At 40.9% G+C, this 16,425-nt stretch overlaps 2 protein-coding genes across 5 annotated transcripts in view; one reads left to right on the plus strand and one right to left on the minus strand.

Annotated features, from left to right (window-relative positions):
- Positions 1-3,935: 3,935 nt before the first annotated feature.
- On the minus strand, positions 3,936-5,105 carry LOC149173514 (uncharacterized). Its single transcript, XM_089426721.1, has one exon. It carries the CDS (start codon positions 5,103-5,105, stop codon positions 3,936-3,938), a length of 1,170 nt encoding a protein of 389 aa, XP_089282847.1.
- Positions 5,106-9,644: 4,539 nt separating this feature from the next.
- LOC149173515 (FKBP-like peptidyl-prolyl cis-trans isomerase family protein) overlaps positions 9,645-16,425 on the plus strand; it is a 378,064-nt gene continuing 371,283 nt past the window's right edge. Inside the window, exons 1-3 of one of the 4 annotated variants that reach the window (XM_089424637.1) lie at positions 9,645-9,981; positions 10,100-10,180; positions 10,326-10,558. In XM_089424637.1, the coding sequence (XP_089280763.1) occupies positions 10,554-10,558 (5 nt within the window). In that variant the 5' untranslated portion in view covers positions 9,645-9,981; positions 10,100-10,180; positions 10,326-10,553. The remainder of the gene's footprint in view (positions 9,982-10,099; positions 10,181-10,325; positions 10,559-16,425) is intronic. The other 3 variants (XM_089424636.1, XM_089424634.1, XM_089424635.1) reach the window with 3 other exon arrangements.

The following is a 16,425-nucleotide window of genomic DNA, read 5'->3' on the forward strand; positions in this document are numbered from 1 at the left end:
CTGAAACACATTTTTATATTATACATCTACAGGCTTCTATTATAGCCTAAGGAATTTCAGCCTTAGGAACAGTTCTCCTTCGATTACATTTTGATCACTCTGTTCTCACAAATTTCTATCTGTCACTCTATATTCCTCTCCCTGTCTATCTCACGATATATATATATATATATATATATATATATATATAGAACACACAGGTTCATCATTACAAAAATATTGGATCGGATCACTAAAAGGATCCGATCAATCCTCTCCTTGATTTCCTCTCACAAATCACTCAACAATGCATACATGGCAGATAATTACAAATGACAAGTCTTCTAGAGACTCTATTAATTCCATCAAATTAGCTCTATTTTAAAGAAATTTTCCCCGGTTTACCTCGATGGTCCACTTCTCCTCCTTCTCCGCTTTAAAATTTGCATTTTGATTAAGGGGGGTCAGATGCTCCTGCATCGAATAGTAGGGATTTAACCTCCATGAAATATTTTAGGATATTCTTAGTAGTATACACAAATCTAAGGTCAAGATTTATCTCCAAAGTAGTTATGCCTTTTTTACTTTTTTAATTAAATTAATGAATTAAAAAAATTCTTAGATGAATAAATATCATATGAATTAAGTTATGGTTTTTTGGGTATGTGGTATTGATAAGCCATGGTATTGTAACAAAGACCATTTAAAATGAGGGTGAATCTCCATGGTTTTTTTCCCCTTAAGGAAAAATCGTAATTTCATTAAGATAAGGAAGTTACATTCTATAGATGCAAAGCATATTCGGATCACAACATGATAAAAAAACAAAAATGTTGCCTTTATCCATGCAGGGAGGCAGCAAAACAAGGTTGTATGCCCAACCATATCATACTAAACTATCCAAATTGTTTAATAAAAATTGTCCATTAATATATACAAGATGTGTCTGTCCATAATATAAACAAAATATATAACAGAAGTACTATGTTGGAATATCCATGTATGGCCGATGGAAGTATTGGTAGGATTCTCCCTCATGTTGTTCTCTGATCATCCAGATGCCCGGCTCCCCGAGCGCAGCCTCTTTGGATAAGCTGTCAGCAATCCCGTTCTGTTCTCTGTATATATGTTTACAAGTAAAAGAATCAAATAATGATATTAATCTCAGAGTTTCATCCAGCATGTGTTGCAATGTATAAGTAGAACATCTAGAAATCCTGTTTAGCCAATCACAAATAATTTTAGAATCCCCACATAATTGCAGATCTTTGCAGTTTTTTTCCAAAGCAAAATGGATGAGGTGCTTTGCAGCAAGGAGCTCGGTGTAATTATTTGTGCCTCTGCTGAGTCCTATAAGCATCCTAAAGGAATGATGATGATTCAAATGAAGAATAGCCCCCCCACCGTAGCCTCTCTCTTGTGCCGCACCATCAAAGAATGCCCATGGTTTGTTGTGATCTATATGAATAGGAGTAAGGATGCGAGAGTTCCGTAGAGGAGGGTCTTCTGGAATGAGGGAGTAGTCACCCATGACTTTGGCAGCCAAAACGGACCAGTTCGGTGCTAAATCTTGAAAAATCAATCTGTTCCTGGCTATCCATATAGTCCAGCAAATCAGAATGGGTAGGTTTTGGAGTTTGTGCGATGTTGCTGAATTATACCAAGTTTGCCAGGCCTCCAATATAGCAATGCCATTCCAAGATGCAGCTGGGGTGATGACGGGGAGTATATGTTCCCACAACTTACGAGCTTCTGTGCAAACAAGAAATAAGTGGTGTACAGATTCATTTTCACACTTGCACAGACTGCACCAATGAGGACCGAAATGTGCTCTCTTGAGAAGATTATCGCCAGTCGGAATCTTGTTCCGGAGGATGGTCCACATTAAAAGCCTAGTTCTGGGAGGGGCTTTTAGCTTCCAAAGAGGTCTCCACCAGTCAGCTGTAATCAATGGTTTTCTCGGAGCCGACAGGGCCAGATATCCGTCTTTGGGTGTATATCGGCCGCTTTTAGATAAGGCCCAAATGATCTCATCATCACCTTCAAGGATTCGAATGTGGGCTTCTGTGAGGGCCAGAGTGAAATCTTCCCAAGGCTGACTCCAAACGGGAGGGATGTTTAATTGATGTGCTGACTTCCACGCCTGTTGTAGGAATGTGGTGTTTTCAGAGTCAACAATATGTGCAATGTTTGTAATGTTTTGTTGTTGAAGATGTTGAACGAGTTCCATAGGGAGCCGATGCATATTCCCACAACCCACCCAAGGGTCCAGTCCAATGCGAACCTTATTACCAGACTGTATTCTCCAAGTGATGCCCTCTCTGATGGGGTTCAAAGCCTTGATGATAGCCTTCCATATGATAGATATCCCCGATGTATTTAGATGTGGTCTTCTAATCCAGTCCAGAGTGTGCATCGGGGCAATGTATTTTGCAGAGGTGACTCGCGTCCAAAGGCTATCGGCCGAAACTAGATGCCACCCTAATTTAGCAGCAAGGGCCGAGGAGAAATCTTCAAGGTTTTTGAGGCCCCATCCCCCCCATTTCTTGGGTAGGTTCAGGTCATCCCATTTGACCCAGGCAAAAATCCTACCCTGTTTGCTCCCTTGCCAAAGAAATCTGCAACAGAGGGATTGTATCCTAGAGAGGATGCCTCTGGGAATCCAAGCCAAAGACATCCAGTAGACTGGAGTGGCTTCAAGGACACTTTTGATGAGAGTGAGGCGACCCGCCCTTGAAAGATATTTGAGATACCAGATATTAAGTCTTTTTTCCATTTTGGTAATAAGCCAGGTCTAGTCAGCAATCTTGTAGCCTAAGGGCTTAACTTATATCCCAGGTATTTTAGGCCTTCAGGCAGCTGTAGTTGTGTAAAATGAAACCTTTGTAGAGCAAAATGGATCTCATGCAGTGTGCATTCAGCTGCAGTTAAAGTGGATTTCCTGTCATTAATGAGCATTCTTGTAGCAACTTGAAAGAGTGAGAAAGTGGCCTTTATATTACTAAGATCTCCAATACTGCCATTGAGAAATATCAGTATATCATCTACAAAGAGTAGATGAGTCAGGATGCATCCCTCTGTTATCTTTATGCCTTTTAATCTGCCTCTTTGATGCTCTTCAATAATGAGATTGCTGAGACCTTCCATAACAAGGAGAAAAAGCAAAGGCGACAGGGGGCAGCCTTGTCTCAGACCCCTTTCAGATGTAAAGAAGGGGGAAGCACTTCCGTTCACCAGAACACTAAAAGGTATGTTAGTTATACAACTCATAATCCATTTGATGAATAAGAATGGAAATCCTAAATGAGTTAGAAGCATTCTAATATATAACCAGTTTACTCTGTCGAAAGCCTTTAATAAATCGACCTTCAAAATCATACCTTTGCTTCATCTGGTGTGTAAAGTATGGAGCACCTCCTGAGCTGTACCCACAGCTTCATGAATTTGCCTATCCTGTAGGAAGGCGAATTGTTTTGGTGAGATGTGTTTGGACAGGATAGGTCTCATCCTGTTTGCAATGATCTTGGCGATGATCTTGTATATACAGTTGCACAGAGATATGGGGCGAAAATCTTCAAAGGAGGTCGGGTTGTCTGTCTTCGGGATGAGAGCTATGAAAGTAGAAGTGATAGCGGACTCTATATACCCCCTGGTTCTAGTGTCTTCAATAATTTTAAGCAGGTCTCCACCCATAATGTCGAAAAAAGCCAAATAAAATTCAATCGTCCATCCATCAGGACCAGGGCTTTTATCTTTTTTGAACCACTTGAGGGTGGCCTCCAATTCTTCCAAAGTAACTTCCTTGGTTAATTCATCCCCCTCCTCTTGTTCCACGTACCTAGGAAAGAGTTGTGCAACCTTGATTATATCAGCTAGATTAATGTCCCTCGGGGCACTGTAAGTGCACTTGAAGTGTGATTTTGCCAGCTCAGCCAATGTGGGAAAGTATTGACCAACTATCCCTGGTCATTCTGAAGCTGCCATATGGTGTTGATCGCCTTTCTTCCATTAGCAAATTTATGATAGAACTTAGTATTTTCATCCCCTTCAAGTAACCAAATGGCCCTACTTCTCAGTCTCCAAGTTTCTTCCCTGTCTTTTAGAATTTTTGTCCTGGCCGAGTATTGCTTTGCCATCTTTTCCTTATGTTCCTCAGATATGAATATTCCGCCCTGTTCATTTTCAAAAGTAGCTAAATCAGCTTCAATATTTCTGAGGGAGTGTTCCTCCTGGATTCTTTTATTGTGAGCCCATTGTTTAGACATTTTCTTCAGAACAATGAGGTTGTGTATAAATCCTTTGGTACAATCATCCCACTCCCCAGGAGGATTTGCTTTCCAGTAATCAGTAACCATACTGATGTAGGAATATTCCTTTAGCCAGGAGGAGCAGAATTTGTAAGGTCCTTTAGGTTTTATTCTCCCTCCATCAATCTCCATAAATATTGGGAGGTGATCAGAAATCCCTCCTTTTCCGACCCATTGCCGGGTATTAAAACCCAGATCAAGGACCTTTTCCTTTACTAGAAATCGATCAAGTCTACGAGCCAAACTGTCATCCCCAGTCCTGTTGTTCCTCCATGTTGCTTGTATTTTGGCAGAGGGGATGTCAATCAAGTTGTGTGAGTCCAAAAAGGTTAGGAAGTAGTCCGATAGAGAGTCTCTTTGAGCTCTGTGTCCCCAGGACTCAGCATGTCCTATGGAAAAATTGAGGTCCCCACCAATGATAAGGTGTTCTTCCATGAATGTATCCGAGTCTAGAAGATTTTGCCAGAAAGCGGGTCTGTTTTGACAGGGCCCATAGACATTAAAAATTCTGAAATTCATGTCAAGATCCGCAGATCTAATGTCTGCACCGATGTGGCCAGCACCTCCCCAGCAGTTGAGCAACTTGATAGATCGAGTGTTGATGCCCAAGGCCAAACCCCTTGATCTCCCATGAGCATCAAGCCCATAAAACTTCCACCCAGGGAGCATAAGTTGAAGAGAGAGAGTAATGTCAGATTCAGATCCTAGGGTTTCTTGAAGGAAGATTATATCTAGCGATGCAGAAGTAAGTAAACGACGGAGTGCTAGTTTTTTATCAGGCCTAGCCAACCCTCTGCAATTATATGAGAAGATCTTCATGGAGGGGGTTCAGAGGGGGATGCTCTGGCTCTAAGGGTCCCAGGAATAGTAGATTGTATGCCCAAAGCTATCTCATCTCCTGCCGTACCTTGGGCAATAGAAAGGTAGGAGGGTCTGCCCCTTTGTTGTTTTGGGGGGGGGGGGGAGAGGATAATATCAAGCCCGACATGGTCCTGAGCTTGTCTCTTAGATTTTGATCTTGTCATGTATCCAATAGTAGGGGGGGCCAGAGGGAGGGATGTAGATGGAGGAAGGGGGGTGGATGAAGGCGAGGGTGGAGCAGGAGAGTAGATGGGGCGGTCCATAACCTGGCAAGAGAGCGGAACGAAGGCCGAAGGTTCAAGGGCCAAAACCATGCCCGAGGGAGCACAATTTGGGATCGAAGAATGAAGACCAACAGTTGATCCAGTTATAATGCAGTCAATAAAAGATGTGCAACAAGAGGAAGTAGAGTAAAAGAGAGGATTCATACCCGGCGAGGGGGAACCCTCGGATGGCACCGAAGGATGAACTGGTGGAGGCGGCTGAGGACGAAGGGGCGGCTGACCTCTCTTCTTCGGTTGTGGGGGAGCCGAGGCTTTATCTGTTGGAGTCTTCTATTTATCCGCCAAGTCCGCATGTGCTGCCATGATATGAGGATCAATGGAAACCTGATTCAGAGATAGGTTGTCCTGGGAAATGGGCGGTTGAACCTCCTCTTCCCGAACCGGGGTCTGTTTTTGTGACTTGCTCAATAAGGGGCAGTCTTTGTAGAGGTGCCCAACCTTGTGACATCTCCGGCAGCGGAATGGCACACCCTCATAATCCAGCAGTTGCCTCCTGGTGTTGTTCCGCCATCGAATATCAATGTGTTCCAGTAATCCTTCCGAGAGGTCCAAGTGTACCAGGATCCTGGCGAAAGCCATCTGTCCCGTGGACTGATAAGAGCCATCATATGTAAGATAAGTGCCAAGGGCATTACCGATCCTCCTGAAACATCCTTCGTCCAGAAATGTAGTGGCAGCCCTAGGAGACAAACCCATATTGGCCCAGCATCAACCCGCTCCCGTTCTGGGTCGAAAAGTGGTGTCCATCTGCGAAGTAAGACTGGGGCCTGGTCGATGTGCCATACCGTGGACAATACCCAATTGGTGTGCGCAAGACAACTAAAATGAAATGCAAACCACCCTTTAACAAATGTCTGTACCTTCGGGATGTCCTTCAGATGTTCCCCCCAGACTTCCAAGGCCCATTGCTGTAGCTTCTCCACACTGAAATGGCGGCCATGAACTTGCCCCACTAGTACCTTCTCTACTATGTCCATAGCGTCCAGGATCTGTGTGTCCTCTATGAGATCAAGGAGCGTCGCACTGGTCCGAAGTTTCAGATTCCTTTTTTTCCTTGAGAGCCCAAATTTCCTTGCAGCCGATGGTCCCGGGTCTGAGGTATGCTGAGTTGCTTCCAAAGAAGGTATAGAATGGGTATGCTCAGCTGCCGATAATGGGATGGATGCGAAAATACCTGATATAGGGCTAATACCCATAAAATTCCCTAAAGGTGGAACTGAGTGGGCTAGGCCGTGTACAATAGAGCCTAGGGGCCGATCGAGTGAGGGGAAACTGGCCACCGATGAGGGAGGGTTTAGGGTTTGATCAGCTCCGAGTGGAAGACCGGTAGGGTTAGCAGGAAGGTCGATGAATGACAGAGATCGTGGTGGGTGAGGCTGAGAGATAAAATCGGGAGGAGAAGGGGCGTCCTCCGGCAAGGAAACAGGCGGAATGCGGGAGCGAGAAAAGGGAGGGAGAGTTTCAACTTCGTCGATCAGTTTAGACATGAACGGAAAAAGGCCCGCAGTAGTGGTCCTGGTGGGTGTCCATAATGGCACATCCTCCGAAGGATCCGCGAAGTCACCTAGCTCATCCATAACTGTCAAGATAACCCAGTGACAGCTGCTAGAAAGGGAAAATAGCAACCGCAAACAACAAAGGTTAGAGGGACAACTGAAGAGGGAAAACAACGAGGGTAAGGAGCAAACCACGACAGGAAGGGATAAAAAATGGTGGAAACCGGGCCCGAGGAGGGACCGCAGTCAGACGGGTAAATCGGAAGGGTTACGGGGGCAGGTGCAGGTGAGCAGTAAGGGTTGTAAGGCGTAGGTTTGCACAACGTCGGTGTCTGGAAGCGGTCGCCATTTTCCTCCTCGTTTGCTCGAATATGTTGTTAATGCTCTCTAGTTTTTTTTTTTTTTTTGCATGCCATGCCATCATTGTTCATAAACCATGTGTTTTTTTTGAAATGTTCAAAGTCTGTACAACATTGTTACATTGTTACATACCTCATTAAAATCCTGCATACTTAGTGGCTATTTGGGTGAATAGTTGTAGTTGGCCCATCCTGAATCTCCATGGTGAGAATCTTATTATATGTTTTTTTTAAATGTATAAATATTAATTATTTTTATAATTAATAATAAATAGAGATGTTGTAATGTACTATTAAACATTTTGACTAGGTGATAAAACAAAATAAAATAAAAAACATAAAATTTTCCATCCTAGTATGGCAGAGATGTTGTAATCTCTTGTTTAAAATTTTGAGCTAGCGAAAATACAACAAAAATAAAATTATATTTATAATTTTAATTATACTTAATTTGATCCCTCTCGTTAAAATGAATCTAGGCTTATATATATATATATATATATATATATATATTAGCAATGTGAAAAAAATGTATTTACAGTAAAAAGGTAAATATTTACACCTTTGTCTTAGTCTGCTTATATATAGAAAGAAAGAAATAAAAAAAGAAATAATTTTTAATGTTCACGAGTCTAAAGATAGTCTATGGGACAAATTGCTTCACCATTTGATTCCTGTATTCAACCATTTTCTTGTGAAGCCTCACAATAAATGCTCCCAACTTCTCGACAAACCCCTCACTAAATAAATTATCCCAAGAGTTAGCTTCCAGAATATCTATATAACTTTCCCTGTTGTCTTTTAAGGCCTCACATTCTAAATGAAATGCTTTTCTATTTCCACTTTTCCAGAAGAGCAAAAAATACATACTCTTTCTTCCCACACTTCTTTTGGCCTTTACGAGTGCCCTGTTTCACAACAAAGTTGATGCAAATTAGTCCTTAACTAAGTAATAAGAATTTTGGCTCTCCAAGAAATATTGGCCCTTATGTACACTTTTTGTTGATGATTAAGAGTGGGATTAAACTCTTCAATATAGTACTTTTTCTCTCTCCCTAGATCCTTATCCCAAGTATGCTTGTGGAACTTATCCATAACAAAAGCTTTTATCTCTTTGTTGTTTGCGGGACACATGTTCAAACAAATACCCCATTTATTAAACCATTTGTTATTTTGCTGCATCCAAGCCTTCTTTCTTTTGCACAATATGTCAATAAAGACAACCTTAGGCCATCTGCCCTCTTCCATTTGCACCATAGTGATTGCTTCAATAGAAGCAACCTCCATTTCACTCAACAATATATAATAAGTAACTACACTTTTAATTTTGAACTTGTTTGTAATCAAGTGCTTATGAATTTTCTCAATTTGTTTCCACTGCATGTTAGATGTACTACTGGCCCACAGTCCACAGCTGTAGAGAATCACTAGAATCAGTAAAAGCCCAAAAAAAGTTTGAGTGGTCTTCCAGTCCCATAACTTTGTCTCTCTACACCTATTTTGAAAAGCATGAAATGCTTTCCAACCCCCCAAAGTTCTTTTCTTTCTACAGTCGTCCCAACTTAGATTTTTGTTGAAGTCAATTATGAGGTATTTGTAATCCACAACTTCTTCCTGAGTGTTTCCTTCAAAGTAGAACTTATGCTGGTTATGTTTTCTTTAGTTAGAGAAAACCACTACTTTTGTTTTGCTAATATTGACTTGCATCCCCACCCTTCTACATAAATATTCAAGGGAAAGTAAGTGATCTTGCAAACCAAAAGCAGATTTAGCAATCATGATAAGGTCATCCACATACAAAAGAAGCCTTATAACAAATTCACCCAAATGGATACTGCCACCCCCTTGCGAATTTAGCCACTCTTCAAGTTTGTCTATATGTAAACCAAAAAGGGTGGACAACCTTGCTTGACCCTAATATCACTTCTAAAACTTTTAGAGATACCTACTAAAGTTATAATTTTAACCTTCACCTCTTCATACACCTATGCACAAATGCTCTAAGATGCGTGGGAACCCCAAGTTCCTCCATTCTATGCCAAAACTTATCCCTAGGGACTGTGTCAAAGACTTTTATGAAATCAACAAAGTAACAAAAAAACTTCCTTTTTTTCCCAAACATTTTCAACGATGTGCCTTAAAATTATGCCATGATCCACTGTGGAATGTTTAGGTCTAGAACTTGCTTGCCCTTTAACACATTTATCTTTTTCTTTTGCTCACTTACTCTTATATAAACTTAATTATATATATATACATATATAATTTTAGCCATGTGAAAAAAAATGTAGAGTAAAAGGTAAAATATTTACAATTAGTATTTGTCCATATAATCGATTTATAATGAATCACGTCTTTTGTCTATGTAATCGATTTGCGATGCACATTATCCAGATTTAATTTTTTCAGAATTTAAGTGGTTTGTGCATCCATTTTAGAACTGTCAGTTAAAATGCGGCTATTCTAGCACCCGGAAGGATGGCCTGGCAGGAAAATGACACGTATTTATAACAAAATAAACGATTTCTCATTGAATCAGTAGTATCAAAGACTGGGATTCGTCCATCATCCTAGTATTTGAAGCATCGCCATATTACTTCCTGGTTCCAGTGATGTTTATTTCGGCAATGCGGACGCCAGCAATTGTTTCACTCAGCAAATCAGCTTGGATTGGAGACCGAGTACCTCAAAACAGGTTACCTTTTTAATTCAATGACAGTACAACGCTTTCTTAGTCGGTAGATTTGCTGCATAAGTAATCTGGTACACTCCTAAGTAATTTATTTAGCATAACAACATGTTGGTATCTGCAGAAGTCTTTAATTCTGCCATGATTTGGCAAACCAGAGTAGCCCTGTTTCGAAAGAAATATTCTGAATACTTAGTGTTGCCTGGTTTGCAGACACCTATAAACCCCATCTTTCTTCCATCGTTGATTATGCAGAAAATGTTCTATTATACTTTGCAGAAACCTTTGTTTGCAACAGTCGTTGACCTATATAAAATATATCAGCAGCTTGATGATCTTATTATATGCAGCATTGGAAGGGAAGGGACCAAATACGAAGAACAATATGTGGCTTTTGGTGCAAGTATGATGTCATGCAGCTCATAATAGCGTTTCATAGTACATAATTCCATCCCTTTGGACGGTCTGTCCACAATGTATTGCCACATTTTTTGAGAAGTTACAGAGGATCCCCCAAGAATTGGAAACTCTCAACAGGTTGAATCCAAATCAGCTCATATAGGAGAAGCTAGTCATGCATGGGGTATTTTTCCATCTCAAACATTTTATTTCTGAAAATGATCTTTCGATTTTTGAAAGTTTGATATCATTAAACAAATCTAAGCCCAAAGGAGGTTTACTCTTTATCAGAATGCCGTAGAGGGAGCAAACAGCCTGGAATGGGCTCAAGGCTAGCCTGGAGGCGTACGATCCTAACAAATTCTGCCACCTTAATCTCTTGAGCTTTGGTTCACTTGGTGTAACTTCCAGAAAGGGAACAAAAGTGTTATGAAACGGCCCGATAGACCAAAATAATCTTCATTGTTATGATTGTGAAAGGCCCATTTAGGTTTTAGGAGAGCTTACCCTCTATGACCATCTCGCATCAGCCCATTGTGCTTTCTATTTCTTTGGGACTGTTGACACATTTTTATATCACACATGGACTGAATTTGAAACAACATGCTTTTAGTCAGTCCTAATCTTTTTCATGTAAGGCCAACAACATGGTGATTTTTCAAGTGCAATAGATACAAACACTAATTTCTGAAAGCTGATACTTACTTCTAATGATGTTGGTATTCTTTTAGCACTTCCAGTTTATCATGAAGCAATTACACCTCAGAAATTCAACTATAAATGCACAAGGACAGTAGTGATCACAATGCACAAAGACAACACAAGATTTACCTTGTGAAAATCCACTTGGGGAAAAATCCAACCACCTTTTTCTCTTAGAGAAATTCTTCAATTCAACAGGAGATACACCTAATTCTACTAGTCAAATATGATGGTCAAATTGACCAAAAATATAATGGTCAAACCTGGTCAAACTGCCTCTTGTCAAATCGATCTACTGCCCAACAAACTTGGCCTTGTCTAATTTGCCTAGGCCGAAATCTGGCCTCCTAGAATGTGCTGCCCAGAAGTTTGGACCTGCTGCCTAGAACCACACGTGCGAAGCTGTAGAAAGAGAGAAACTCACACGTGTGAATCCAAAGAGATAGATGAGAGATACTTGAGATGATTTCGTCCTTCTTCTTCTTCTCGTTTGCTTGGATGCTCTGAAGATACTTTGTTATGTGTGTGATCGAATTGTGCTGAGAGGAGGAGGTCAAGTGCCTTACATATAGTGTTCTGGCTGGCCGAATGGGTGTCTCTCTGCCTGGGGTCGACTTGACTTGAAGGAGGGCCGACTTGACAAGTTTGGAGCCAAAAAGTCAAAGTTCAAAATTTTCTCTTTTGAATTTGACATGAATAACATGTCTTATATTAATTATATTTCAAGGGCTAAAATAAAAATGACATGAAGAAAATGCCTGTTATCACAATAAACTTTGATTTTAAAGGTTTTTTCAGAAAAGGCTGACAGTTTCAGTGTCAACACTTTTGATGTAATAAATAGGGAAATTACTGATAGCGGGGCTATCAACATTTTAGTGATATGATATAGTTTGTTGAAGAAATTCGCTGACAACGAGCTCATTAGCAATTCTATTTTGACTGATAGGTCAATCGTCAGTGCGAAAACAAAATTTTAAATTTAAAAGGTTGTGATTATGCTGACCACGTCAGTGTCAGCAATATCATTAAAACGTGTCTTTATCCGGCTCGAAGGAGTCAAAAAGTATTGGTTAATAAGTGTTCTCGACCACTATGAGTGAATTTTATTGTAATTATTTTAACATATGATATGAACCCCGTTTGTAATTATCACCTCAACTCTGTAATCATTCACCTGCATAGCTGTAATATTTTGTTCTGCATGTCAAGATATTTTACCATGTACAATTAGTAATCTTTGTTTTTAGTTTGGAGTTAATCACACTTGGCATTGTTGAACCCATTTTACTCACAGGGATTCAGGATCGAATCTTGGGAAGACCACACAGTGCAATGGGAAAAGGAGGTAAAGCAAATCGTTCTGAGCCCAAAGCACCGGATTTGTTGGACATATATCCTGATATCCAACAATAGTTTCAGCAAGCCGGTTGGAGTGAATTTTTCCACTGCTGCATTGACTACCACGATGCAGTGGCTTGGTCTTTTGCTTAGGGTTTTGATGGGAATCGCGTGGAGGTTGGGGGTCTATCTTTTATAGTTACAGAGCAGTCAATTGCTGAGGCCACAACCTTACCAACAAATGGAGAAAGGATTTTTCACAGTCACGTGTTGGCAGGGATCAATGTCCCTTTCTTTTTGAAAGAGGAGTTCAAGGGTCAGAACTGGAGGGCCGAAGTTCAGAGGGAATGGTTACAGGACAAATGGCATGCCCTTCTTCACCTCTATCAGCAATACTTCACCTGCGAAGGGAGATTCAATCGGGTAAACCTCTATCACTTCTACTTCCTTGCACATCTAGTTAGTCAAGTTAGAATTAATCCCTGTTTTTATCTACTAGAAAGTCTTAGGCATATGGCAGCTAGGTTCAGGGCTCGAACAAACCCCTCCTCCCATTTCATATATCACAAGGCCCTGATCAAACTTCTAATTGAAAACCAGCTAGCTAGGGCAGGGAGGACTTGGAGCCACTTCCTGTTTTGGGGAGGTTTTCAACCTCAACCCCCTAAAAGGCAAAGAGGAAGGCCAAAGACCACTAAAAAGGGGAAAAAGACCAAAGGAAAAGCCCCTATTGAGCCAACTCCTAGCCAAAAGAACACAGAGGTCCCTTCTACATCCTCTGGCCCTAAAACCCCCAAAATCTACCAAAGGAGGAGTGCCAGGCTTGGTAAGCTAGACCCTACATCCCTTGTAAGCTTACCCCCTACTATTAGTTCTCCCTAGGCCACGAGTTCACCTGTTACAGCATCCCCTACAGACAAGAAAATACAAAGAAATATCAAAGACAAAGAAATTGAAGTGGAAAGTCAAGTTGAAGAAGAACCATTGTTTCCAGTTTTTGAAGGAGGCAAAAAACCCCACACTAGGCCAACAAATAAGCTAAGGCTTAAAATCAAACTAAAGAATAACCCAAAATTGGCTAAACAAGTGATAAATGTAGATGATATACCTCTGAAGGACTTGATCATTAACAAGAAGAAAGTTGCAGGCTCTAAAAGAGTAGAGAAGCTAAAAGGAAGGGTCCTATGGAGACAAGGCAGAGCAAGAAACAAAGACTGGAGAAGGTGGATGTACTTCTCAGGGAAGCTAGTACCCTTAACTAGGAGGCTTGGGGGAGAAAGCTTAAAATTTTGACTATCTATTTCACAAACCAGGGTATTTTGTCAGTCGGCCTAACAATTTTTTTGCATATAGCGGAACAGTCAGGAAGCTGACATTCCCATCGTCAACGATTTTGGTGAAGCTGACAGTTCCACTGTCAGCTATTTTGAACAAAACTGTATCTTCGCTGATAGAATATGATTTAGGGACGAGAGCCAACAACCTTACTGTCAGCGATTTTGAAAGACAAGTGATGACATCTCTATTGTCAACAATTTTGGAGAAGCTAACATTCTCACTGTCAGCGAATGGTGAAAAACAAGTGGAGCAGAAATACAGATAGCCAATCTGTCAACGAAATGCACAATTCAAAAAACCAAGGGAGCTAACAGCAGCAGTATCAACAGTTTTCACCAAGAGGTCCGAATGAAAGAAAAGATCAAACATAAAGTTAGTTTTGGTGGAAAATTGATCCTGTTTTTCCAGTGAGGATGCTGTGTTATCAATTAGGGACCTGTTTCTATTTTCAAGGAAGATAGTTTGAAAGATAATTCACCTAACTTATATATCAACACCAACAAATATTTTTAGGAAAAAATTGAATGTAGTTAAGGTTTTTTCCACATGCATGAACTTGGAGATATTTAGATATTTTTAAATTATTGTAATTAATTTGAAGACTATTATTTTGTAATCAGTTGATGTAAGGTCTATAAAGATACTTTTATAAGAATGAAAAATGGTTGGATTTTACTGAAAACATTTGCATTTTGGTATATTTGAGCAGTCTTAAATATATTACAGTTTTTGACGAACATTTTATAGGAATTCATGTGTTGTAGTTGTTAATTTTAGGTATGTTCTGTGCTAGAGCTATTTATTTCAATTTATTTTCCACATTAGCAATCACATCAGCATAAAGTAAATTGCAGATAGAACATAAATATAAATCGCAGAAGACAAGCCAAGACAAGAGGACACAAGATGTGGCGCTAGCCAGGGACAAACCCCAATGTGGGGAACCCTTGATCAATTCTTCTTTTATGTTCTTCAAAGTTCAGCAAAGAAAGTGAGAGAGATAGTACATTTACAATAGAAGTCAATCACTTTGACTTTTGATATCGGCATGAGATCAGTTGAAGACATATTGCTTCAGCTGATTCTCTAAGGCGACTCGTTCACCTATCATATTGTTGCATCTCGTCTATTTGCTGCACATTACTATGTGACACCTTGCTGTACTGTCACATGTGTTGAACCTTGATGACTGAGCTACTCTCATCTTCATGCTGCTCATCATGCTGCATCTTCCATGGTCTTATTCATCATCAAGCTGCCCATGTTCATGATCTCATTCATCATTATGCTGCCCATGCTCATATCATCATGCATCATTATGCTGCCCATGCTCATATCATCATGCTGCTTATTATGTTGCCCATGATCTCGTACATCATGTTGCCTTCCTTCGGAGTCAAATGCTCTGGCTGTTCCGACAGTTCTGGTATTTCCGGCTTTTCCGGCTTTTCGATATTTCTGGCTTTTTTGGCGTTTCTGGTTTTAACGGCAATTCCGGCTTTTCCGGCAGTTCCAGTAGTTCCGGATTTTCCGGCTTTTCCGGTATTTCCGGCGTTTCCGGCTTTTTCGGCAGTTCCGACTTTTCCAGCTTTTCCGGCAGTTCTGGCTTTTCCGGCTTTTTCGGCAGTTCCAACTTTTCCAGCTTTTCTGGCTTTTCCGGCAGTTCTGGCTTTTCCAGCTTTTCCGACAGTGTCGACTTTTCCGGCTTTTCCTTAGGATCTCTCCTCCTACTAAAACCCAAAGACAAGTAGAGAGAGGAAGAGATCCAAGTGTGTGTAGAAATGACTTGAAGTCCTCTTCTATTTATACTAAAACGTAGAGGTTGAATAGACATGACTGTTGGGCTTCTGAGCCTACATAAGTTGTTGGCTGACTTAACAATTTGTCCATAACATAAATAAATTCATAACTTCATAATACTTATTAGAATCGGATGATCTTTAGATCAATCCTACACCTCTCAATCAGAGGGATCCAATAAAAATATCGCCTGCCATAAATAATATGACCCACATGGAGTTTGGCCCTAGTTGCCAATTTGAACACTCCCTCTCAACTAGGGAGAACTCCATTCGCTGATCCATATGTCCAACTGTACTATCTCTGCTATCAGTGCCCTGCACTGCTCTGCTCAGCTCTGCGCTGCTCAGCTCTGCTCTGCTCAACTTAGCTCTACTGAACCATGAAGAAGAAGAATTGATCGAGAATGTGTCATACCATTCTCCACTAACCCGAAGTTAGTCTTAGAGTGTGTAACACTGGTCCCAGACCAGTCCTCAACCGACCCGAAGTCAGTGTCATAGTAGGTTCAACTCCTACCACTGGTCCCATACCAGTACTCTACTGAATCGAAGTCAGTCTCAGAGTATCTACCACTGGTCCCAGACCAGTCCTCAACCGACCTGAAGTCAGTGTCACAGTGGGTACAACTCCTACCACTGGTCGAGACCAGTATCATTGATCCTAGATCAATGAAGGTCATCCTAGAATAGGGAGTACGTTAGATACAACGATGCGTCCATCGGTACTACTATGGTCCCTATCCTCATTTCCCTGCTCATTAATCAGATGAGAGGTACTTCCCATGAGTCCCAGACTGCATGGGTAGGATGCCTCGACAAGAGAACTTAATCAATCCTGTCCTCACAGGAGAACTAATCATCCTGCTAC

This window comes from Pinus tabuliformis, chromosome 4_2, assembly GCF_031772625.1.
Source record: "Pinus tabuliformis cultivar Carrire ecotype Pingquan chromosome 4_2, CPIR1, whole genome shotgun sequence".
In the NCBI taxonomy this organism is placed as follows: domain Eukaryota; kingdom Viridiplantae; phylum Streptophyta; class Pinopsida; order Pinales; family Pinaceae; genus Pinus; species Pinus tabuliformis.

Excerpts from the sequence above, each read along its gene's own strand:
- LOC149173514 (XM_089426721.1), bottom strand. The coding sequence starts at position 5,105 with ATGAAGATCTTCTCATATAATTGCAGAGGGTTGGCTAGGCCTGATAAA.